General features: G+C 45.7%; 1 protein-coding gene across 3 annotated transcripts in view; it reads left to right on the plus strand.

Annotated features, from left to right (window-relative positions):
- Nucleotides 1-1,124: 1,124 nt before the first annotated feature.
- Nucleotides 1,125-25,006, plus strand: part of CCDC152 (coiled-coil domain containing 152) — a 95,442-nt gene continuing 71,560 nt past the window's right edge. The window contains exons 1-2 of one of the 3 annotated variants that reach the window (XM_068251109.1): nucleotides 1,125-1,239; nucleotides 20,843-20,948. In XM_068251109.1, coding sequence (XP_068107210.1) covers nucleotides 20,906-20,948 — 43 coding nt within the window. In that variant the 5' untranslated portion in view covers nucleotides 1,125-1,239; nucleotides 20,843-20,905. Of the gene's footprint in view, nucleotides 1,240-1,277; nucleotides 3,063-4,653; nucleotides 4,675-20,842; nucleotides 20,949-25,006 lie in introns of those variants that run through there. The other 2 variants (XM_068251101.1, XM_068251119.1) reach the window with 2 other exon arrangements.

Here is a 25,006-nt window from a genome sequence, read left to right on the forward strand (position 1 = left end):
CGCACACTCGCATGCAAATGTTCAAACAAATGCATTCACAGATTCAATCATCCAGGCACCACTGTTATCCCTACAGCTAAGTTAAAAGCCGGGGTCTTGATATCCCAGGAGAGGACGTCAGGATGTGTGCTCCTAATCCATTGATAGGTTTGATGCAATTAATGTGTTTGCATGTTTGCACTATGCATGTTACAGGGCCAGAGTTAGGACACCTACGTTTATCTGGGTACTTCTGCGCAGTATAGGTGACTAAGCATAAGAATGCATTCTTCTGTGAACCAAGACCCCGGCTTTTAACTTAGCTGTAGGGATAATAGTGGTGCCTGGATGATTGAATCTGTGAATGCATTTGTTTGAACATTTGCATGCGAGTGTGTGAAGGATTACTGCTTTTTGCTCATTTTCTGGCCTCACCCCCTTCAGCACCTCTCTTTCCTTAATAAATTATTTAATGTCCTAACTAGAGGCGATGTGCCTGGATATATGTGTTTTTTTCTAGTCAGGAAGTGAACGCTTTCACCCGGAAATGAATAAATACAATGTATTTATTAATGAAAGCGCTCAGGAAATCGCTGTACAAAGCACTTTTTCGAGCGCTTTGCGATTTCCCGATACCTTCCATTGAGCAAAAGCTCAGAAAATGGTACAGGCAGCGCTTTGCTGAGCAGATCAGAAACAAACCGCTCAGATGTGAACACTCTCAGCCTCCCTGCACACTGCAAGTCCGTTTTGCGATTCCGATTTGCAATTCCGATTTTCCCTGAATGCAATCAACAGAAAAACGAAGGAAAAAACGCAGCACGATTAAAAATCGGAATCGGATGTAAAAACCGATTAAAAATCGGAATCGCATGCAGTGTGCAGGGAGCCTCATAGGGAATCACTGCACAAGCGCTTTCAGGGCGATTTAGAAAATCACCAGCGCTTAACAAAAAACGAAAACGCCCTAGGTGTAAACAAGCCCTTAGACAGATGCAGGACAGCCAGGCAAAACAATCGCCAAGCGGTAATGACTTGTTTAACTATCAGTCTCCTGGGTAATATTGTCATTTGTTTGCTCTGTAAAGCTATCCGATAATCACTGTGTGTGAAATAACTGCTTTTTTTTAACGGCATTTGACTCTGCTAGATGGGCCTGATGGTTTACAGAGTGGCTGGCGATGACATCACTTCTGTCCATATGGTTTTGCCTGGCTTTGCCTTATTACAAAGCAGCTGCAACATTAGAGAGAATCTGAGGTAAAACAAACACCAGCAGGAGGTCAGGAGTGTACCAAAATACAGCAGAGGGGTGAACACCTGCCCATTTCCCAGTGACCTGTGTCATTGTATTGCATGAATACATATTTACCTACATAGATACCAGTTATAAATATTCCCCTCATAGCAGGACAGGAAATAAATGTAATTCCTTATATCACATTCAGGTCATATTTCATTGAAGTAATTGACTCTCTTAGCTAGATAAGACAAACCATGTGAGGGGAGATTACCACAGGAGTGTGAGGCGAGATTACCACAGGAGTGTGAGGGGAGATTCCTACAGACGTATAAGGGCAGATTTCCACAGGAGAGTATGAGAAAAGATTTTCACAGGAGTGTGTGAGGAAAGGTTTCCACGGGTGTGTGAGGGGAGATTTCCACAGGAGTATGTGAGGGGAGATCCCCACAGGAGTGTGTGAGGGGAGATTTCCACAGAAGTGTGAGGGGAGATTTCCACAGGTGAGTGAGGAGAGATTACCACAGTAGTGTGAGGGGAGATTTCAACAGGAGTGTGTGAGGGGTGATTTACTCAGAAGTGTTTGAGGGGAGATCTCCATAGGAGTGTGAGGAGAGGTTCGACAGGAGTGTGTGAGGGGGGATTTCCACAGGAGTGTGTGAGGGGGGAATTCCACAGGAGTGTGAGGGGAGATTCACACAGGTGTCTGAGGGGGTATTTCCACAGGAGTGTGTGAGGGGGGAATTACACAGGAGTGTGAGGGGATATTTCCATAGGTGTGTGAGGGGAGATTGCCACAGGTGTGTGAGGGGAGATTTCCACAGGAGTGTGAGAGGAGATTTCCACAGGAGTGTGAGGGGAGATTTCCACAGGAGTGTGAGGGGAGATTTCCACAGGAGTGTGAGGGTAAATTTCAACAGGAGTGTGAGGGTAAATTTCCACAGGTGTGTGAGGGGAGATTTCCACAGGAGTGTGAGGGCACATTTCCACAGGAGTGTGAGGGCACATTTCCACAGGAGTGTGAGGGCACATTTCCACAGGAGTGTGAGGGTACATTTCCACAGGAGTGTGAGGGTACATTTCCACAGGAGTGTGAGGGTACATTTCCACAGGTGTTTTGAGGGGCGGATTTCCACAGGTGTGTGAGGAGAAATTTAAACAGGTGTGCTAGGAGAGATCCCACAGGTGTGTGAGGGGAGATTCCACAGGTGAGTGAGGGGAGATTCCATAGGTGTGTGAGGGAAGATTCCACAGGTGTGTGAGGGGAGATTTCCACAGGTGTGTGAGGGGAGATTCCACAGGTGTGTGAGGGGAGATCCCCAATGGTGTTTTGAGGGGCGGATTTCCACAGGTGTGTGAGGAGAGATTTAAACAGGAGCGTGTGAGGAGAGATTCTACAGGTGTGTGAAGGGGAGATCCCCACAGGTTTCTGAGGAGAGATTTCCAAGAGGTTTGTGAGGGGAGATTCCACAGGTGTGTGAGGGGAGATCCCCAATGGTGTTTTGAGGGGCGGATTTCCACAGGTGTGTGAGGAGAGATTTAAACAGGAGCGTGTGAGGAGAGATTCTACAGGTGTGTGAAGGGGAGATCCCCACAGGTTTCTGAGGAGAGATTTCCAAGAGGTTTGTGAGGGGAGATTCCACAGGTGTGTGAGGGGAGATTTCCATAGGTGTGTGACGGGAGATTTCCACAGGAGTGTGAGGGGGGAGAGGTTATATTGGCACAGTACCTCCTGTATCCTTACACTTCACTCATAATGGATGAAGATAATAGTAAAGGAATGAAGAGACATTTTCCTGTTGACCTCGATAAGCTTCTAGAGGATTATTCGCAGATCGAGAAGGTAAATCCATAGCTGTGAAATCTCTCTGAACACAGGGGACAGTGTCAGATTTCAATGAGCTATCCCTAGAAATATCTGCCACTTGTTTCTATGGAAGGCTAGTTGGAGTGATTTATCCACTTCCTGTCAGGAATCCTATTCTATCCTAAAAACATACAGATAAGTTAATTGCCCCCCCCCCCCTAAATTGGCCCTAGTCTATACTACATGATACATACATAGACACATGACTATGGTAGGGATTAGATAGTGAGCCCCTCTGAGGGACAGTTAGTGATAAGACAACATACATACCGTGCTGTACAGCGCTGCGTAAGATGTCGGCACTATATAAATACTAAATAATAGTAAAATTCTATGGTTTTCAAATTTAAAATTAATGAATTTCAAGTGGTGTGAAAGCAAAGGCTGTATGTTCTACAGGGAACTCTAGAAAGCTACACCATATCACTGGGGCACTTTAGAAACTGGAATATACTGCACTGTGCACTTCAGACTGCCTGAAACAGAATTTAATTCATATGAAGGGTGCAGTATTGCGCACTGTACACTCCCAAGGTTTTCCCTGCATGGACTGTGCCCAGAACAGAAACAGCCTTGAGGGGGCATGTTATAGGGGGAGTTGCTTGCCGCATGTTCCCCAGGCTATTGCATGTAATGGGGCTTTCACGTAATCAAACAAAAAAATTGATTGAGGCGCCAGCCGCGCCAATGCGGGATGGGGGGCCGACATCATTCCTCCCTCCCTCTGAATGGGCCCCCCTACTGTGTCCCCCTGCTTGCAGAGTTTGCGGAGCGGGCGGTCATCTTGCCGTCCATCCACGCATACCAGCAGCCGACTCCTCTCTGCTTCCTGCTTCTATGACATCATACGAAACAGGAGGCAAAGAAGAGCTGGCTGCCGGTATGCATGGATGGACGGTACGATGACCGCCCACTCTACTGCGCAAATTTTGCAAGCAGGGGAACACAGAAGGGGGTCTTTTCAGAGGGAGGGAGGGAGGACTGATGCCGGTCCCGCATCCCGCATTGGCGCGGTTGGTGCCTCGACATTTTTTTTTTGCCTCCTCTCTGCTCTGCTGGCTGGAACACAAGGGGGTGGAGAAGGAGGCGCCCGGAGTATATGTATTATTTATGATTAAATTGTACTGTGTGATATGCCAGAAGGCAGACTTCTGTGGTCCTGGGCCTTGATACAGGCGCCCAAAACCACGGAAGTCTGCCTTCTGGCATATCACACGACCTGAGGAAGCGGGTTATCCGCGAAACGCGTTGTCTTTTTAAGTGCCAAATAAAAGTTTTTCTTTCTTTGACTGAATGAAGGGTCCACTTTAATAAGGTAGGACCAATTGATTTTTTTTATTTAATTTTTTTTTATTTTTTATTTTTTCATTTGAATATTGTTTAGTACAATTTAATCATAAATCATACATATACTCCGGGTGCCTCCTTCTCCACCCTACTGATCAACCACCCCCTGTGTGGGGTCACCACTTCCGGCGAGTGGATTCTTTTTCCTTTAGGAGCTGCGACCACTACCAGACAAGGCCGAGCGGGGACGGTACCTCCTCGCATGTACAACAAGTGGTTGCCAGACTAGCAACCTAATTTTGTGAGTATAACAACTATACAACTACTGTATTTATCCAAAATCTACATATCATACTACACCAGATTGGGCTCCCGGTTCTCCTCCCGTCCCTTTTTTTGTACCTTTCACCTGCTCGGAACACAAAGGGGGTTGGGCGGGATAGCCCCTAAAACCCGGACAGTCCCGTTGGATCCAGGACGTTTGGGGGAACTTGCACGCTGCCTGGATCCTCCACTAGGCGGCCTGGTAATCTCACAAGTCGGTGCTCCCCCGGTAGTACTGCACAGGCCCAGAACTTTCCTGATGACAGGAGCATGATGTGACGCACACTGACCCAGGCCGTGCATGCACAGTACGCCCCACTTGCAAAGTTATGGGGCCGCCTACCAGAGGATTCAGGTGGCAGAGGAAGATGGTGAGGGGCCGATCAGCCTGAAGGGGGCTGGAGGAAGCCACAGACATGTATAAAACTTTTTTTTTTTTTACTCATCTCAGGTTTACTCTAAAAAAGCTCCCACCACTCGCTCCCCCACATGCATGAGCACCACCCCATTTAGCATTTTGACAGTTCAAGAAGCTCACATGAACGGAACTGGTGTATGCATCAGCATGTCTCTTCATCTGCACAACACAAAGCACTGCTCCCCACTTTCATGTGTCAATATGCCGGCTTTCTAAGATTGCGTTCTGACACTGCACCCAAACGTTGTTTATAGAGATGCTGTCATTGCCAAACATATTCGAGGGTTATTAGTTTGGTTGAAAAAAAAAGAGACATCTGTCCATCAAGTTCAACCAGTAGAAAAAAACAAATAAGGAAAAAATAGGTACATTTCTGTCCTGTACCCTCATGTATTCCAGTTGATCCAGCCAGGGCAAGGCAAAAGTGTCCAATTTGGGTACTTACTTCAGTAATGGTAAGTCCTCTAGATACTCCTGAGGGGGAGACTTCTGAGGCTGGGAACACACTTAGCAGTGCAGTAAACCATGTGTTTTCTGCACTGCGCGGTTTTATTTTTTTGCTGTGTTTTTGTATGTGTTTGTAATGCGCTTGCATTTCACATTTGCGGTTTTTATTGATTTTTTTGTGTTAGTATTTTGCGTTTTTATTAATTTTCCTAATCAATGGAATCAATTACAGAAATTTTTTTTTTAAAAGGCATCCAAAATGCATGTAAAAACGCTTACCTCTGCGTCTCCATTGAGATACATTATGTGCTTTTCACATGCTGCATCACACATATGCGTTTTTACTTGTGGTTTTTACAACGCTAGCATTTCTGCCTAGGGCCTTCCCCATCCCCCTCATCCTCACCATTCCAGTGATGGGATCCACTCCAAAGCCAGTCGACAAGGGCTTGTAAACAGAGCTTGGCCACACTAGTGTGCACAGGTGCAGGCAGCTCGCGTCTATGCGCTAGCACAGAGCCAGTCGCTTGGGCTTGTAAACAGAGCTTGGCTGCACTAGTGTGCACAGGTGCAGGCAGCTCGCGTCCATGCGCTAGCACAGAGCCAGTCGCTTGGGCTTGTAAACAGAGCTTGGCTGCACTAGTGTGCACAGGTGCAGGCAGCTCGCGTCTATGCGCTAGCACAGAGCCAGTCGCTTGGGCTTGTAAACAGAGCTTGGCTGCACTAGTGTGCACAGGTGCAGGCAGCTCGCGTCCATGCGCTAGCACAGAGCCAGTCGCTTGGGCTTGTAAACAGAGCTTGGCCGCACTAGTGTGCACAGGTGCAGGCAGCTCGCGTCCATGCGCTAGCACTGAGCCAGTCGCTTGGGCTTGTAAACAGAGCTTGGCCGCACTAGTGTGCACAGGTGCAGGCAGCTCGCGTCCATGCGCTAGCACTGAGCCAGTCGCTTGGGCTTGGTGGAAGAAGCCAAGCTCTGGTGGCGGCTCCTTTGCTTCTGGGCAGTGCTGCCGTGCTCGTTCTTGTACAGAAGCCTGGCAGCAAGCTTTGGGGTCCCACGCTGGAACGGTGAGGTGGAGGAGGACAAAGGGAACCTCTGGAGGATCAAGAGGCATCCCTCTGCCGAGGTAGGTATCAACATTTTTTCCATAAATATCTCACAGGTTTGCTTTAAATACAGATTTAGATTTTGCCATAACTACTTCCTGTAGTATAATATTCCACGTTTTAACTACTATGTTAAAGAGTTACTGTCAGGCTGCAGAAACTAATTTAAACCTCTATTCTCCTGTGTTAAACAGTTTAGAAGGAAGCCAAAAAGGCAATACTGAAGTTAAAAATCTCTCTTACTTTTGATGTGTGCTGAACAGCAAGGCTGTTATTCCCAAGCTCTTAAGTAGGACGACAGGCCGCATAACATACTGCAAAGCATTCTGGGGCTTCTTCTCTCCACCTTGGGTCATCCCCTTCATTTCCCAATCACGCCCTAAGGCTGCTAGTGAAAAGTTACAGGCTCAAGTTACAGCAGCTTGTAACGCAGCCCAGCTCACAGCACTGAAAAATCACGGCACATGTTCCATTAGAGTATACTGCATGAGTCCGCTATTGTTCCTAGCCACATGGCTAATTAATATTCACTGCACAGTAGTGTTGTCCATTAGGATCTTTTTTGTGAGTCGAATCATCAGGAAGCAGGGAGGACACGACGACACAATTGGCTTCATAGGAGACAGACAAACATGGAACCTGCCATGAGCTGTCAGGAGCATCATTCTCTGCAAATACTATATACAAATTCTGTAAAATCCAAACGAGGACAGTGAAATGCATATGTAATGTAAGTAGAGCCAATATTTAGCTACTGATATATATGTTTTTTTTCTCTGAGATCCTATACCTAACAGCTCCTCTTTAAGAACCCCTTCCTAAATAGATAGCAAATCCTTTTTTATACCTCCTTACACAGATCATGCCCCCTGTTTTTTGTACAGGGCTAGGAACAAAAAGCTTATCTGCCAAGCCTATGTATTGCATTCTGATGTATTTATTCATGTTAATCAGGTCACCCATTAGCTGTCTTTTTTCCAAGCAAATATACCAACATTTCTTGGTAAGTGAGACCTTCTGATTCATTTAGTTCCCCATCTTTGTACCTGTTTTAGTGTGTTAATGACCTTCCTATAGGGTGGTGCCTAAAACTGTATCCCATAGTCCAGATGTGGCCTCCTCAGAAGTGATTTATACAGAGGGAGTAGTATACTGGCATCTCGTGATTCTGTCCATAAGGCCATGTTTTAGAGATCCTGTTGTAAAATGTAAAAATAATTTTTTTTTTATTTATATAGCGCCGACATCTTCTGCTGCGCTGTACAGAGTATATTGTCTTGTCACTAACTGTCCCCCAGAGGGACTCACAATCTAATCCCTACCATAGTCTTATGTCTGTGCATGTATTGTGTAGTGCAGGGGTGCTCAATAGGTCGATCGCGATCTACCGGTAGATCGCGACCGCCTATTTGGTAGATCGCGGCCTCTTGTTAAATATAGCCGCGCGTGTTCTCTGTGTCGTGCTGCGGCTGTCAGAATCTGCTTCCGAGCGAAGCAGCGCTGATGGGAGAGGCGTGGCTAAAAAGAGAGGTGTGGCTGGAGGGGGAGAGGAGCCAATTGAGCAGCGCTGATGGGAGAGGCATGGCTGGAGGGGGAGAGGAGCCAATTGAGCAGCGCTGATAGGAGAGGCGTGGCTGGAGGGGGAGAGGAGCCAATTGTGAGCGTCTTCTCTCCCTCCTCTGTGATGGTCAAGCGTTGTGGCCACGCCTCCCCCAGGTCCCGCGGGCTTCTATCAACCACCGCATCCATCTTTGGAAGGACTGGACTGGAGACTGGAGAGCGGAGGAATTGCATTGCTGCCAAGGTGGGGAATAGGATTATGGTGCTGGTGGGTCGGGTCGCGCTGCAGGTCGGGGCCAATTAGTTTACTGTGGGGCTGCAGAGGGAAGGGGATTTAGTTATTATCCATAGAAGCCATGCGGGGGAGAGGGCTGGGGATGCATTGGGGGGTGGCAGGGGGTTTAACTGAGCTTAATGTGGGCACCCCTAGTTGAGGGAAGGATTGCTGCCAAATATGCTGGGGTGGGGAGGGGGGATAAAGTCACTGTGTGGGGGTGCATTTGTGGGGAAATCTGCCAATGAGATTGCATATTTGGGAAATCTGCCAATGAGATTGCATTTGTGGGGAAATCTGCCAATGAGATTGCATTTGTGGGGAAATCTGCCAATGAGATTGCATTTGTGTGGAAATCATCTGCCAATGAGATTGCATTTGTGGGGAAATCCTCTGCCAATGAGATTGCATGTGTGGGGAAATCCTCTGCCAATGAGATTGCATTTGTGGGGAAATCTGCCAATGAGATTGCATTTGTGTGGAAATCATCTGCCAATGAGATTGCATTTGTGGGGAAATCTCCTGCCAATGAGATTGCATTTGTGGGGAAATCTTCTGCCAATGAGATTGCATGTGTGGGGAAATCCTCTGCCAATGAGATTGCATTTGTGGGGAATTCTGCTGCCAATGAGATTGCATGTGTGGGGAAATCCTCTGCCAATGAGATTGCATGTGTGGGGAAATCCTCTGCCAATGAGATTGCATGTGTGGGGAAATCTTCTGCCAATGAGATTGCATTTGTGGGGAAATCTGCCAATGAGATTGCATTTGTGGGGAAATCTTCTGCCAATGAGATTGCATTTGTGGGGAAATCTGCCAATGAGATTGCATTTGTGGGGAAATCCTCTGCCAATGAGATTGCATTTGTGGGGAAATCTGCCAATGAGATTGCATTTGTGGGGAAATCTTCTGCCAATGAGATTGCATTTGTGGGGAAATCTGCCAATGAGATTGCATTTGTGGGGAAATCATCTGCCAATGAGATTGCATTTGTGGGGAATTCTGCTGCCAATGAGATTGCATGTGTGGGGAAATCATCTGCCAATGAGATTGCATTTCTGGGGAAATCTGCCAATGAGATTGCATTTGTGGGGAAATCATCTGCCAATGAGATTGCATTTGTGGGGAAATCCTCTGCCAATGAGATTGCATTTGTGGGGAAATCTGCCAATGAGATTGCATTTGTGAGGAAATCTTCTGCCAATGAGATTGCATTTGTGGGGAAATCTGCCAATGAGATTGCATTTGTGGGGAAATCATCTGCCAATGAGATTGCATTTGTGGGGAATTCTGCTGCCAATGAGATTGCATGTGTGGGGAAATCATCTGCCAATGAGATTGCATTTGTGGGGAAATCCTCTGCCAATGAGATTGCATGTGTGGGGAAATCCTCTGCCAATGAGATTGCATGTGTGAGGAAATCTGCCAATGAGATTGCATTTGTGTGGAAATCATCTGCCAATGAGATTGCATTTGTGGGGAAATCCTCTGCCAATGAGATTGCATGTGTGGGGAAATCCTCTGTCAATGAGATTGCATGTGTGAGGAAATCTGCCAATGAGATTGCATTTGTGTGGAAATCATCTGCCAATGAGATTGCATTTGTGGGGAAATCTGCCAATGAGATTGCATTTGTGGGGAAATCTGCCAATGAGATTGCATTTGTGTGGAAATCATCTGCCAATGAGATTGCATTTGTGTGGAAATCTGCCAATGAGATTGTATTTGTGTGGAAATCTGCCAATGAGATTGCATGTGTGGGGAAATCTGCCAATGAGATTGCATTTGTGGGGAAATCTGCCAATGAGATTGCATTTGTGGGGAAATCTGCCAATGAGATTGCATTTGTGGGGAAATCTGCCAATGAGATTGCATTTGTGGGGAAATCTGCCAATGAGATTGCATTTGTGTGGAAATCATCTGCCAATGAGATTGCATTTGTGGGGAAATCCTCTGCCAATGAGATTGCATGTGTGGGGAAATACTCTGCCAATGAGATTGCATGTGTGAGGAAATCTGCCAATGAGATTGCATTTGTGTGGAAATCATCTGCCAATGAGATTGCATTTGTGGGGAAATCTGCCAATGAGATTGCATTTGTGGGGAAATCTGACAATGAGATTGCATTTGTGGGGAAATCTGCCAATGAGATTGCATTTGTGTGGAAATCATCTGCCAATGAGATTGCATTTGTGTGGAAATCTGCCAATGAGATTGCATGTGTAGGGAAATCTGCCAATGAGATTGCATTTGTGGGGAAATCTGCCAATGAGATTGCATTTGTGGGGAAATCATCTGCCAATGAGATTGCATTTGTGGGGAAATCCTCTGCCAATGAGATTGCATGTGTGGGGAAATCCTCTGCCAATGAGATTGCATGTGTGAGGAAATCTGCCAATGAGATTGCATTTGTGTGGAAATCATCTGCCAATGAGATTGCATTTGTGGGGAAATCTGCCAATGAGATTGCATTTGTGGGGAAATCTGCCAATGAGATTGCATTTGTGTGGAAATCATCTGCCAATGTGATTGCATTTGTGTGGAAATCTGCCAATGAGATTGCATGTGTGGGGAAATCTGCCAATGAGATTGCATTTGTGGGGAAATCTGCCAATGAGATTGCATTTGTGGGGAAATCTGCCAATGAGATTGCATTTGTGGGGAAATCTGCCAATGAGATTGCATTTGTGTGGAAATCATCTGCCAATGAGATTGCATTTGTGGGGAAATCCTCTGCCAATGAGATTGCATGTGTGGGGAAATCCTCTGCCAATGAGATTGCATGTGTGAGGAAATCTGCCAATGAGATTGCATTTGTGTGGAAATCATCTGCCAATGAGATTGCATTTGTGGGGAAATCTGCCAATGAGATTGCATTTGTGGGGGAAATCTGCCAATGAGATTGCATTTGTGGGGAAATCTGCCAATGAGATTGCATTTGTGTGGAAATCATCTGCCAATGAGATTGCATTTGTGTGGAAATCTGCCAATGAGATTGCATGTGTAGGGAAATCTGCCAATGAGATTGCATTTGTGGGGAAATCTGCCAATGAGATTGCATTTATGTGGAAATCTTCTGCCAATGAGATTGCATTTGTGGGGAAATCTGCCAATGAGATTGCATTTGTGGGGAAATCATCTGCCAATGAGATTGCATTTGTGGGGAAATCTTCTGCCAATGAGATTGCTTTTGTGGGGAAATCTTCTGCCAATGAGATTGCATTTGTGTGAAAATCATCTGCCAATGAGATTGCATTTGTGGGGAAAGCTGCCAATGAGATTGCATGTGTGGGGAAATCTTCTGCCAATGAGATTGCATTTGTGTGTAAATCATCTGCCAATGAGATTGCATTTGTGGGGAAATCATCTGCCAATGAGATTGCATTTGTGGGGAAGTCCTCTGCCAATGAGATTGCATTTGTGGGGAAATCCTCTGCCAATGAGATTGCATGTGTGGGGAAATCCTCTGCCAATGAGATTGCATTTGTGGGGAAATCTTCTGCCAATGAGATTGCATTTGTGTGTAAATCATCTGCCAATGAGATTGCATTTGTGGGGAAATCCTCTGCCAATGAGATTGCATGTGTGGGGAAATCCTCTGCCAATGAGATTGCATGTGTGAGGAAATCTGCCAATGAGATTGCATTTGTGTGGAAATCATCTGCCAATGAGATTGCATTTGTGGGGAAATCTGCCAATGAGATTGCATTTGTGTGGAAATCATCTGCCAATGAGATTGCATTTGTGTGGAAATCATCTGCCAATGAGATTGCATTTGTGGGGAAATCCTCTGCCAATGAGATTGCATGTGTGGGGAAATCCTCTGCCAATGAGATTGCATGTGTGAGGAAATCTGCCAATGAGATTGCATTTGTGTGGAAATCATCTGCCAATGAGATTGCATTTGTGGGGAAATCCTCTGCCAATGAGATTGCATTTGTGGGGAAATCTGCCAATGAGATTGCATTTGTGGGGGAAATCTGCCAATGAGATTGCATTTGTAGGGAAATCTGCCAATGAGATTGCATTTGTGTGGAAATCATCTGCCAATGAGATTGCATTTGTGTGGAAATCTGCCAATGAGATTGCATGTGTAGGGAAATCTGCCAATGAGATTGCATTTGTGGGGAAATCTGCCAATGAGATTGCATTTATGTGGAAATCTTCTGCCAATGAGATTGCATTTGTGGGGAAATCTGCCAATGAGATTGCATTTGTGGGGAAATCATCTGCCAATGAGATTGCATTTGTGGGGAAATCTTCTGCCAATGAGATTGCTTTTGTGGGGAAATCTTCTGCCAATGAGATTGCATTTGTGTGAAAATCATCTGCCAATGAGATTGCATTTGTGGGGAAAGCTGCCAATGAGATTGCATGTGTGGGGAAATCTTCTGCCAATGAGATTGCATTTGTGTGTAAATCATCTGCCAATGAGATTGCATTTGTGGGGAAATCATCTGCCAATGAGATTGCATTTGTGGGGAAGTCCTCTGCCAATGAGATTGCATTTGTGGGGAAATCCTCTGCCAATGAGATTGTATGTGTGGGGAAATCCTCTGCCAATGAGATTGCATTTGTGGGGAAATCTTCTGCCAATGAGATTGCATTTGTGTGTAAATCATCTGCCAATGAGATTGCATTTGTGGGGAAATCCTCTGCCAATGAGATTGCATGTGTGGGGAAATCCTCTGCCAATGAGATTGCATGTGTGAGGAAATCTGCCAATGAGATTGCATTTGTGTGGAAATCATCTGCCAATGAGATTGCATTTGTGGGGAAATCTGCCAATGAGATTGCATTTGTGTGGAAATCATCTGCCAATGAGATTGCATTTGTGTGGAAATCATCTGCCAATGAGATTGCATTTGTGGGGAAATCCTCTGCCAATGAGATTGCATGTGTGGGGAAATCCTCTGCCAATGAGATTGCATGTGTGAGGAAATCTGCCAATGAGATTGCATTTGTGGGGAAATCCTCTGCCAATGAGATTGCATGTGTGAGGAAATCTGCCAATGAGATTGCATTTGTGTGGAAATCATCTGCCAATGAGATTGCATTTGTGGGGAAATCCTCTGCCAATGAGATTGCATGTGTGGGGAAATCCTCTGCCAATGAGATTGCATGTGTGAGGAAATCTGCCAATGAGATTGCATTTGTGTGGAAATCATCTGCCAATGAGATTGCATTTGTGGGGAAATCTGCCAATGAGATTGCATTTGTGGGGAAATCTGCCAATGAGATTGCATTTGTGTGGAAATCATCTGCCAATGAGATTGCATTTGTGTGGAAATCTGCCAATGAGATTGCATTTGTGTGGAAATCTGCCAATGAGATTGCATGTGTGGGGAAATCTGCCAATGAGATTGCATTTGTGGGGAAATCTGCCAATGAGATTGCATTTGTGGGGAAATCTGCCAATGAGATTGCATTTGTGGGGAAATCTGCCAATGAGATTGCATTTGTGGGGAAATCTGCCAATGAGATTGCATTTGTGTGGAAATCATCTGCCAATGAGATTGCATTTGTGGGGAAATCCTCTGCCAATGAGATTGCATGTGTGGGGAAATCCTCTGCCAATGAGATTGCATGTGTGAGGAAATCTGCCAATGAGATTGCATTTGTGTGGAAATCATCTGCCAATGAGATTGCATTTGTGGGGAAATCTGCCAATGAGATTGCATTTGTGGGGAAATCTGACAATGAGATTGCATTTGTGGGGAAATCTGCCAATAAGATTGCATTTGTGTGGAAATCATCTGCCAATGAGATTGCATTTGTGTGGAAATCTGCCAATGAGATTGCATGTGTAGGGAAATCTGCCAATGAGATTGCATTTGTGGGGAAATCTGCCAATGAGATTGCATTTATGGGGAAATCTTCTGCCAATGAGATTGCATTTGTGGGGAAATCTGCCAATGAGATTGCATTTGTGGGGAAATCATCTGCCAATGAGATTGCATTTGTGGGGAAATCCTCTGCCAATGAGATTGCATGTGTGGGGAAATCCTCTGCCAATGATATTGCATGTGTGAGGAAATCTGCCAATGAGATTGCATTTGTGTGGAAATCATCTGCCAATGAGATTGCATTTGTGGGGAAATCTGCCAATGAGATTGCATTTGTGGGGAAATCTGCCAATGAGATTGCATTTGTGTGGAAATCATCTGCCAATGTGATTGCATTTGTGTGGAAATCTGCCAATGAGATTGCATGTGTGGGGAAATCTGCCAATGAGATTGCATTTGTGGGGAAATCTGCCAATGAGATTGCATTTGTGGGGAAATCTGCCAATGAGATTGCATTTGTGGGGAAATCTGCCAATGAGATTGCATTTGTGTGGAAATCATCTGAAAATGAGATTGCATTTGTGGGGAAATCCTCTGCCAATGAGATTGCATGTGTGGGGAAATCCTCTGCCAATGAGATTGCATGTGTGAGGAAATCTGCCAATGAGATTGCATTTGTGTGGAAATCATCTGCCAATGAGATTGCATTTGTGGGGAAATCTGCCAATGAGATTGCATTTGTGGGGGAAATCTGCCAATGAGATTGCATTTGTGGGGAAATCTGCCAATGAGATTCCATTTGTGTGGAAATCATCTGCCAATGAGATTGCATTTGTGTGGAAATCTGCCAATGAGATTGCATGTGTAGGGAAATCTGCCAATGAGATTGCATTTGTGTGGAAATCATCTGCCAATGAGATTGCATTTGTGGGGAAATCTGCCAATGAGATTGCATTTGTGGGGGAAATTTGCCAATGAGATTGCATTTGTGGGGAAATCTGCCAATGAGATTCCATTTGTGTGGAAATCTTCTGCCAATGAGATTGCATTTGTGTGTAAATCATCTGCCAATGAGATTGCATTTGTGGGGAAATCATCTGCCAATGAGATTGAATTTGTGGGGAAATCTTCTGCCAATGAGATTGCATTTGTGGGGAAATCCTCTGCCAATGAGATTGCATGTGTGGGGAAATCCTCTGCCAATGAGATTGCATTTGTGGGGAAATCTTCTGCCAATGAGATTGCATTTGTGTGTAAATCATCTGCCAATGAGATTGCATTTGTGGGGAAATCATCTGCCAATGAGATTGCATTTGTGGGGAAATCCTCTGCCAATGAGATTGCATTTGTGGGGAAATCCTCTGCCAATGAGATTGCATTTGTGGGGAAATCTGCCAATGAGATTGCATTTGTGGGGAAATCTTCTGCCAATGAGATTGCATTTGTGGGGAAATCTTCTGCCAATGAGATTGCATTTGTGGGGAAATCTTCTGCCAATGAGATTGCATTTGTGGGGAAATCCTCTGCCAATGACATTGCATTTGTGGGGAAATCTGCCAATGAGATTGCATTTGTGGGGAAATCTTCTGCCAATGAGATTGCATTTGTGGGGAAATCTGCCAATGAGATTGCATTTGTGGGGAAATCTGCCAATGAGATTGCATTTGTGGGGAAATCTTCTGCCAATGAGATTGCATTTGTGGGGAAATCCTCTGCCAATGAGATTGCATTTGTGGGGAAATCATCTGCCAATGAGATTGCATTTGTGTGGAAATCATCTGCCAATGAGATTGCATGTGTGGGGAAATCTGCCAATGAGATTGCATTTGTGGGGAAATCTGCCAATGAGATTGCATTTGTGGGGAAATCCTCTGCCAATGAGATTGCATTTGTGGGGAAATCTGCCAATGAGATTGCATTTGTGGGGAAATCCTCTGCCAATGAGATTGCATGTGTGGGGAAATCCTCTGCCAATGAGATTGCATGTGTGGGGAAATCTGCCAATGAGATTGCATTTGTGGGGAAATCTGCCAATGAGATTGCATTTGTGGGGAAATCCGCCAATGAGATTGCATTTGTGGGGAAATCTTCTGCCAATGAGATTGCATTTGTGGCGAAATCATCTGCCAATAAGATTGCATTTTTGGGGAAATCTTCTGCCAATGACGAGATTGCATTTGTGGGGAAATCTTCTGCCAATGAGATTGCATTTGTGGGGAAATCATCTGCCAATGAGATTGCATTTTTGGGGAAATCTTCTGCCAATGACGAGATTGCATTTGTGGGGAAATCTTCTGCCAATGAGATTGCATTTGTGGGGAAATCTGCCAATGAGATTGCATTTGTGGGGAAATCTTCTGCCAATGACATTGCATTTGTGGGGAAATCCTTTGCCAATGAGATTGCATTTGTGGGGAAATCCTTTGCCAATGAGATTGCATTTGTGGGGAAATCCTTTGCCAATGAGATTGCATTTGTGGGGAAATCTGCCAATGAGATTGCATTTGTGGGGAAATCATCAGCCAATGAGATTGCATTTGTGGGGAAATCTGCCAATGAGATTGTATTTGTGTGGAAATCATCTGCCAATGAGATTGCATTTGTGGGGAAATCCTCTGCCAATGAGATTGCATGTGTGGCAAAATCCTCTGCCAATGAGATTGCATGTGTGGGGAAATCCTCTGCCAATGAGATTGCATTTGTGGGGAAATCTGCCAATGAGATTGCATTTGTGTGGAAATCATCTGCCAATGAGATTGCATTTGTGGGGAAATCTGCCAATGAGATTGCATGTGTGGGGAAATCTGCCAATGAGATTGCATTTGTGTGAAAATCATCTGCCAATGAGATTGCATTTGTGGGGAAATCTGCCAATGAGATTGCATTTGTGGGGAAATCTGCCAATGAGATTGCATTTGTGGGGAAGTCCTCTGCCAATGAGATTGCATTTGTGGGGAAATCTTCTGCCAATGAGATTGCATGTGTGGGGAAATCATCTGCCAATGAGATTGCATTTGTGGGGAAATCATCTGCCAATGAGATTGCATTTGTGGGGAAATCTTCTGCCAATGAGATTGCATTTGTGGGGAAATCATCTGCCAATGAGATTGCATTTTTGGGGAAATCTTCTGCCAATGACGAGATTGCATTTGTGGGGAAATCTTCTGCCAATGAGATTGCATTTGTGGGGAAATCTGCCAATGAGATTGCATTTGTGGGGAAATCTTCTGCCAATGACATTGCATTTGTGGGGAAATCCTTTGCCAATGAGATTGCATTTGTGGGGAAATCCTTTGCCAATGAGATTGCATTTGTGGGGAAATCCTTTGCCAATGAGATTGCATTTGTGGGGAAATCTGCCAATGAGATTGCATTTGTGGGGAAATCATCAGCCAATGAGATTGCATTTGTGGGGAAATCTGCCAATGAGATTGTATTTGTGTGGAAATCATCTGCCAATGAGATTGCATTTGTGGGGAAATCCTCTGCCAATGAGATTGCATGTGTGGCAAAATCCTCTGCCAATGAGATTGCATGTGTGGGGAAATCCTCTGCCAATGAGATTGCATTTGTGGGGAAATCTGCCAATGAGATTGCATTTGTGTGGAAATCATCTGCCAATGAGATTGCATTTGTGGGGAAATCTGCCAATGAGATTGCATGTGTGGGGAAATCTGCCAATGAGATTGCATTTGTGTGAAAATCATCTGCCAATGAGATTGCATTTGTGGGGAAATCTGCCAATGAGATTGCATTTGTGGGGAAATCTGCCAATGAGATTGCATTTGTGGGGAAGTCCTCTGCCAATGAGATTGCATTTGTGGGGAAATCTTCTGCCAATGAGATTGCATGTGTGGGGAAATCATCTGCCAATGAGATTGCATTTGTGGGGAAATCATCTGCCAATGAGATTGCATTTGTGGGGAAATCTTCTGCCAATGAGATTGCATTTGTGGGGAAATCATCTGCCAATGAGATTGCATTTGTGGGGAAATCTTCTGCCAATGAGATTGCATTTGTGGGGAAATCTGCCAATGAGATTGCATTTGTGTGGAAATCATCTGCCAATGAGATTGCATGTGTGGGGAAATCCTCTGCCAATGAGATTGCATTTTGTGGTCGTCCCATGCTAAACTTAGCATTTATAATGTTGTTATATGACTATACAAGACTTGTATAGTAATATACCAGCATTATTATTGCTAAGTTCAGTATTTGAAATGTTGGTAGATCTCCTGGCCTCTGCGAATGTTTAAAGTAGCTCGCGAGCCGAAAAAGTGTGGGCACCCCTGGTGTAGTGCGTGTATCGTAGTCTAGGGGCCATTTAGAGTGAAGCCAATTGACTTATCTGTATGGTTTTGGGATGTGGGAGGAAACCGGCGTACCCGGTGGAAACCCACGCAGACAACATACTAACTCCAGGCTGATAGTGCCCTGGCTGGGATTCAAATCCGGAGACCCAGCACTGCAAGACAAGAGTGCTATCCACTATGTCACTGTGCTGGAAATCCGATTCGATCGGGTTTCCTGTTTTTTTCTATATAAGTCGATCGGGAGTGCTGGATTTTTCTGATCCATTTTTAATAAAAATTGAATGGTGTGGGGTATATTGTCAATTTCTTAAGGCCCGTTTCCAATTGTAACGCACGCGTCTGCGAGACGGATCCCACCCTGGTGTGCGGATACACAGACGGATCCCATCAGCCATGCACGGCTATGGGATTTGCAGCTTCCCGCACCATTTTGGATGGTAGTGTCAGCCGAATCGCTAGAGCCAGCGGTTCGGCTGGCGGCGCCATTATACCCCATGGCAGAGTTTCCATGCGTGATTTGCCTGCGGGGAAACTCTGCAGATTTGGCGTGGAAACGGGCCCTCAATGTATAGACCAAAGCAATGTTTTCAGAGTTTTCAATCATTATTTTTGTCATAATTAGGGAAAAAATTAATGTGTGTGGTATATTGGTCAATCAGTCAGAAAAATGGATTGCAGTTCTTGAATTGGATAGAAGTTTAAAAAATGTTTGCGGAACAGGCAGGAAGGTTCTACATAAGCTGAGGCCATGGGCAAAAATTACGTCACCCACCTCCACCCGAATACAGCCACCCCCTCAGGTAGTAGTATCAGGTGGTTTTTGTCCACCCACCACCCCAAATCTATTTAGGTTGTCCAAGACACCCCCCCCCCCCAGTCCCCGTTTTGCTGCAGAGTACTCGCACTGGATCTAACTTACCTGTCTGGCCAGTGTCCCCTTCCATTTCCATCCCTGCTGGTGCCTCCTCTCCATCCCCTACAAGCATGTACTACTCACATAACATTACATTGGGTCACGGGAACAGAGACGCCACGGGGATGAGAGAACGCTGAATGTAGAAAGGGGGAGCGTGTTGGCCATACAGGTGAGTTTGCTCTGCTGCAATTACCTTGATGTAAAATAGGGAGCAGGGGGACCCCTATTAACTTGTGGAGAGACCTGCAGGGGCCATCAGGGGGCTCTTTGGCAATTGCATATTTTTCCCATGTGGAAGCAAAGGCCCTGGGCACAACTTAAAGAAAATCTGTAATGAGAAAACCCCCACCTGGGGGATACTTACCTCAGAAGGGGGAAGCCTCTGAATCCTAATAAGGCTTCACCATCCTCCTCCATTCCTCTGTTGCGTTGCTTGAAGCCTCCGAACTGTGGGGAGATAAATATTTACCTACCACGATCCAGCGCAGGCGCTGTAGGGGCTTTCCATACAGGCTCAGGCGGACACGATTGGGCTCGGCTATTTCTGCCTGAGCCTGAGCCAAAAGCCACTACTGTGACTGCGCTGGAGCCGGGAAAGGTAAATATTTGTCTGGTGTGGAGCAGCCAGCGCTGGATCGGGGGGAGAGAGGAGACCGGAGGAGGCCTCATTAGGCTCCAGAAGCTTCCTCCTCCCAAAATATCCCCCAGGTGGGTTTTTTTCATTACAGTTTCTCTTTAAATGGCAAAATGATCAGAAATCTTAAGGGGTAAAATACTGGAATGCAGTGGCGTAGCTAAGGAGCTGTGGGCCCCGATGCAAGTTTTACATTGGGGCCCCCCAAGCGCTCTATACATAACAATTGATACGGCACACCAAAACCTGCCAATGGCAACTACAGTGTCAGAAGTGCAAGAGGGGAATGGGGAGCAGTTTGTTAATGATTACCACTATTCAAACTATCTATAGAAGTTATTATTATGAGCACAGGACCAATAGAGAGCTAATACTGTAGTTGAGGGAAGGCCCTTTGGGGCCCCTCTGGCCCAAGGGCCCCGATGCGGTCGCTACCTCTGCACCCCCTATTGCTACGCCCCTGCTGGAATGCAAAGTGACTAAGAAGCCTAGTAATGGCAAAAGGAAATAATAAAGCAAAAACCTCATGTAAAACTGTGTCTGTCTCAGCCATACTGACGTCTGGACAGCGATCAGTACAGTGCCGTAGCTGCAGGTAGAGAACACTGCATAAAGCATGCTATTCTTCTGTGGGATAATCGCTCGCCAAGTTCAGCCTGATAGGTCTGATTGCATCATTTTCTACCTATACAGAAATTTGCAGATGTGAATGGAAGAAACAACCTGCTTGAGATTCAGCTGGAAAAACTGAGCAGAATGTGGAAAATAAGCCAGACAAAAGAGCAGAGCCTCGCGCAAGGTACAATCTGATACTGTGTGTTCTCATTCCAATAGTCATCTGGTCTGTACCACTGAGCAAAGCACAGGGATGGCTTCCCACAGGGCATCTATCCAAAATAGGCGCATAGAGCCCAGTAATACCAATCGTAAAATATTGGTAGTTAATACCAATATGTTATTATTAACCACTTAAGTACCAGCGGTCTCTGCCTCTCTAAGGACCAGAGACCGCTGGTACAGGAACGGCGGAATCCTGATGAACCACCATCACCGCCGCACGTCGGGAACCTGGCCCACCCACTCTGCCGTCTCTATGACGGCAGAGTTCCTGTAAGCCGGCCAGGAGCTGCTTTCATTGGCTCCTGGCCCTATCTTTCATTGTAAGCCAATGGGAGATGCTTACATTGAAAGACAAGGTCAAGAGCCAATGGAATCGGATCCTGACCCGCTCACAGGGCTCTGCCGTCATAGAGACAGGCAGAGTGAGTGAGCTGCAATGGGAGATGGCGGGGATTCAGCAGCGAGATCGGCGGTAGCAACGGCAGTGAATTCAAATGTACACCCTGGCAGCCAGATAGCAATCAAAACAGGGTGTAGATTTTAATTAGCACGGTCCGTAAGTAGTTAAAGTAAAAAATATAAGTATTGCTCTGTATATAGTCGTGTATAAGACTAGAAATTTAGGTCTGATTCACTTCATAAAAGTATATCTGTCGACTTATACACGAGTCACGGGCAGTAATGTGTGTACTAATAGTGGCATTCCCATTTGCAGCAATGTACCCTGTGGTGACACTTTGAGGAAAGGAAATGCCAAGAAAACCCAGGTCTGAAAGTCCTGGCCACAACAATTAACAAGGAAGGGGGGGGGGGGGGGTTTGAATACTGGGCTGCAGGAGGGGGAGTGAATAACTGCTGCACTTGGGGGCCTGGATGAGGTATTGGCTGCACTAAAGGGACAAGAGGGGTTAATGGCTGCAATACTGTATGCAGTACAGTCATTAACCTCTCCTGAGCCCCAAGTATAGCCATTAACTTTGCTGAGTAGACTTATACTTGAGTCAATAAAAAAAAATCAGGCTTAAGAGGGTTGATTATTAGATTCGACTTATACATGTGGTCGACTTGTATTTGAGTATATATGGTAAATACCAATATTTTACTATGGCAAAACCTAAATCAACTCTCACACACCTAAACCTACCGATTTTACCGATCACCTTGCCAAATGATAATTCACTAAACCTATTACTGCACTGAAAAGTAAAATTACCGACTAGTGAGGTAAATTACCAACTTGTGCAGTACATACGTCAAAAAATTGCAATTCACAAATATTAAAGCATTCGGTAAATCAAGCAAAATTGTTCGGTATTTACCTCCAGCTCTGACCAGCAGGTAACTTACAACCTCCATGCGGTAACATTGACAGATGCAGCAGACAGCCAATAGGGAGAGCCAGGCAGCCAATAGGGAGAGCCACATAGCCCTGCTTCTCACCCCATTTGGTCCGATACTCTGAGGGGCGGGACTTCAGAAAGCACAGCAGGAGAAAAAGACATTTTAAAAGGCTTTTCTGTAAAAGTGGACCCAAATTAAAAATACAAGATTTCAGAAATAAAATCTATTTTCTAAATTATAATAATAAATAGCAGCCCTTTTTCAGCTGAATGATGACATATATAAAATATTTTACATTTATTAGAGGAACCCCTCCCTTCCTTTCAAATTGCCGGGATTTTTCCGGCAAACTGGTGGAGTAGATGGTGTCTGGCAATGGAGGAATTGCTAATGGCTGCCCCCAGTATAACCCTAGTTATGCAAAGAGAAGGGTGAAAAGCATGCACTGAAATGCTCATAGGCTTAAAGGAGTGTTTATTTATCTTTGTATGTGTCAGAGTGGTGCAACTAAATATTTTTAATTAAAAAAATGTTTGGTTTGGGTCCGCTTTAACCACTTGCCGACCAGGGGATTTTTCAATGATCGGTGCTGCGTGGGCTCTACAGCCCGCAGCACCGATCAGGAGTGCAGCAGGGCGATCAGACTACCCCCCTTTTTTCCCCACTAGGGGGATGTCCTGCTGGGGGGGTCTGATCGCCGCCGGCTGCATTTGCTTAGCGGGGGGGCTCTTCAAAGCCCCCCTCCGAAGCGTTCTCCGCCGTCTTGCCCGCTCCCTCCCTCTCCCTCCCCCTGTGAGCTGCGCAGGACGGATTTCCGTCCTGCGCATTAAAGGATAGGCTTCAGCCTATCATATGCCGGCGATCCCCGGCCAATCAGAGGCCGGGGATCGCCGATCTGCCTTACGGCGCTGCTCGATCGAGCGGCCGTTTCCATGGTAACCCACAGACGACCAGTTTACTCCAATCGGCGTTAGCTGGTCGTCAAGAGGTTAAGATGTGCATATCTGTACACTGGTATACAGAAGAGCTCCCTCTGGTGGCTGCAGCACAGCTAAAGGGATGCTGGGGATGCAGTGGACAGAAAACCCCCGACTCATGCACACCCCTTGTGGGAAGATTCACAGCTTCCTGCCTGACCTGCTCCAGAATCCACAGCTGGTGAGACTTACCGAGCAGGACTTTGCAAATTGAAGCATGTTTTTCTGTAAATTAACGAACTTCTATCGGGAAATCTTATTGAATTTGGGAGAAAATTGTAGAATACTGAATGCTGTATTTTTTGTTTTCCACAAATCCAAAATGCGGTATTTTACCAACCTAAATGATTTTACCGAACTGCCCTTAGTGAATTGAGGCCAATGTCTCAGTTTGGGATAGAGGAGGTAGTGTAATTGGTTAAAGAGGAACTCCAGTGAAAATAATGTAATGAAAAAAGTGCTTCATTTTTACAATAATTATGTATAAATGATTTAGTCAGTGTTTGCCCATTGTTAAATCTTTTAAATCCCTGATTTATATTCTGAAATTTATCACATGGTGACATTTTTACTGCTGGCAAGTGATGTTGCTGCTGCTTGCTGTTTTGGCAGTTGGAAACAGCTGTAAACAGCTATTTCCCACAATGCAACAAGGTTCACAGACAGGAAACTGCCAGAAGTACCTCGGTACTCAGAGCTTCTTGTGGGAGGGGTTTCACCACAATATCAGCCATACAGCGCCCCCTAATGGTCTGTTTGTGAAAAGGAATAGATTTCTCATGTAAAAGCGGGTATCAGCTACTGATTGGGATTACGTTCAATTCTTGGTCGGAGTTTCTCTTTAAGCCCATGCTAGATCTGGTGCTGCAGATCCAGGCACATTTACTGAGCCTTTACATTTGCTGACTGGCTTTACCCTGCAGATCATTTAAAGCATACCCAGAAGGTTTGCAATGCAGATTTATTGATACTTACCTCAGGTGAGGGAAGCCTCTGGATCCTAAAGAGGCTTCTCCCATCATCCTCCGCAGACCTCTTTACCCGCTGAGATCCCGGAAGTGTGGCCTTCGTGCAGTGGCTAGCAATAGGGGGTGCAGGGGTAGCGACCGCATCAGTGCCCTTGGGCTAAAAGGGCCCCGCGGGGCCCACCCTCAACAGGGCTGTTTCTTGGGCAGTGTGGGCAGGATGACCATCCTGGGCGCAGAAAAAGGGGGGCACAGGCAGAAGGACATAACCGCTAGGGAGCTGGTGACGTGTGGTGATGCCAAATGGAAGAAGAAAGAAGATTACCAGCGCGATCACCTTCCTTGACTCCTACTGGGCTGCCTGCATCCAACGTCAAGTCATCATCATGTCACCACCACGTGATGACACCCGATTTCCTCTAGCAGTACTGCAGGCTGGCAATGCGCGGCGCCCATTGAGTAATCGGATTTCCGGGCTCTATTAGCCTATGTGTCTCCTGGTCCCTGCTTCCTCCTGGATGAGCGGCTGGTCACTAGTAAATAGGCAGATCTACTTGTGACCTGTGGCTGTGTGACTGTCCCTAAAGAGTAAAGGTTCATGAGTCCACGGGGTGGGGCAGGGCCGGTTCTAATAACAATGGGGCCCCCGGGCAAGATTAACCCAGGGGCCCCCCAATAGACACCCCCCCCAATCAATAATCGGCAGTAGGGACCCTTTGTTGCAGCCAAATTTC

This window comes from Hyperolius riggenbachi, chromosome 1 (assembly GCF_040937935.1).
Source record: "Hyperolius riggenbachi isolate aHypRig1 chromosome 1, aHypRig1.pri, whole genome shotgun sequence".
Classification (NCBI taxonomy): Eukaryota; Metazoa; Chordata; class Amphibia; order Anura; family Hyperoliidae; genus Hyperolius; species Hyperolius riggenbachi.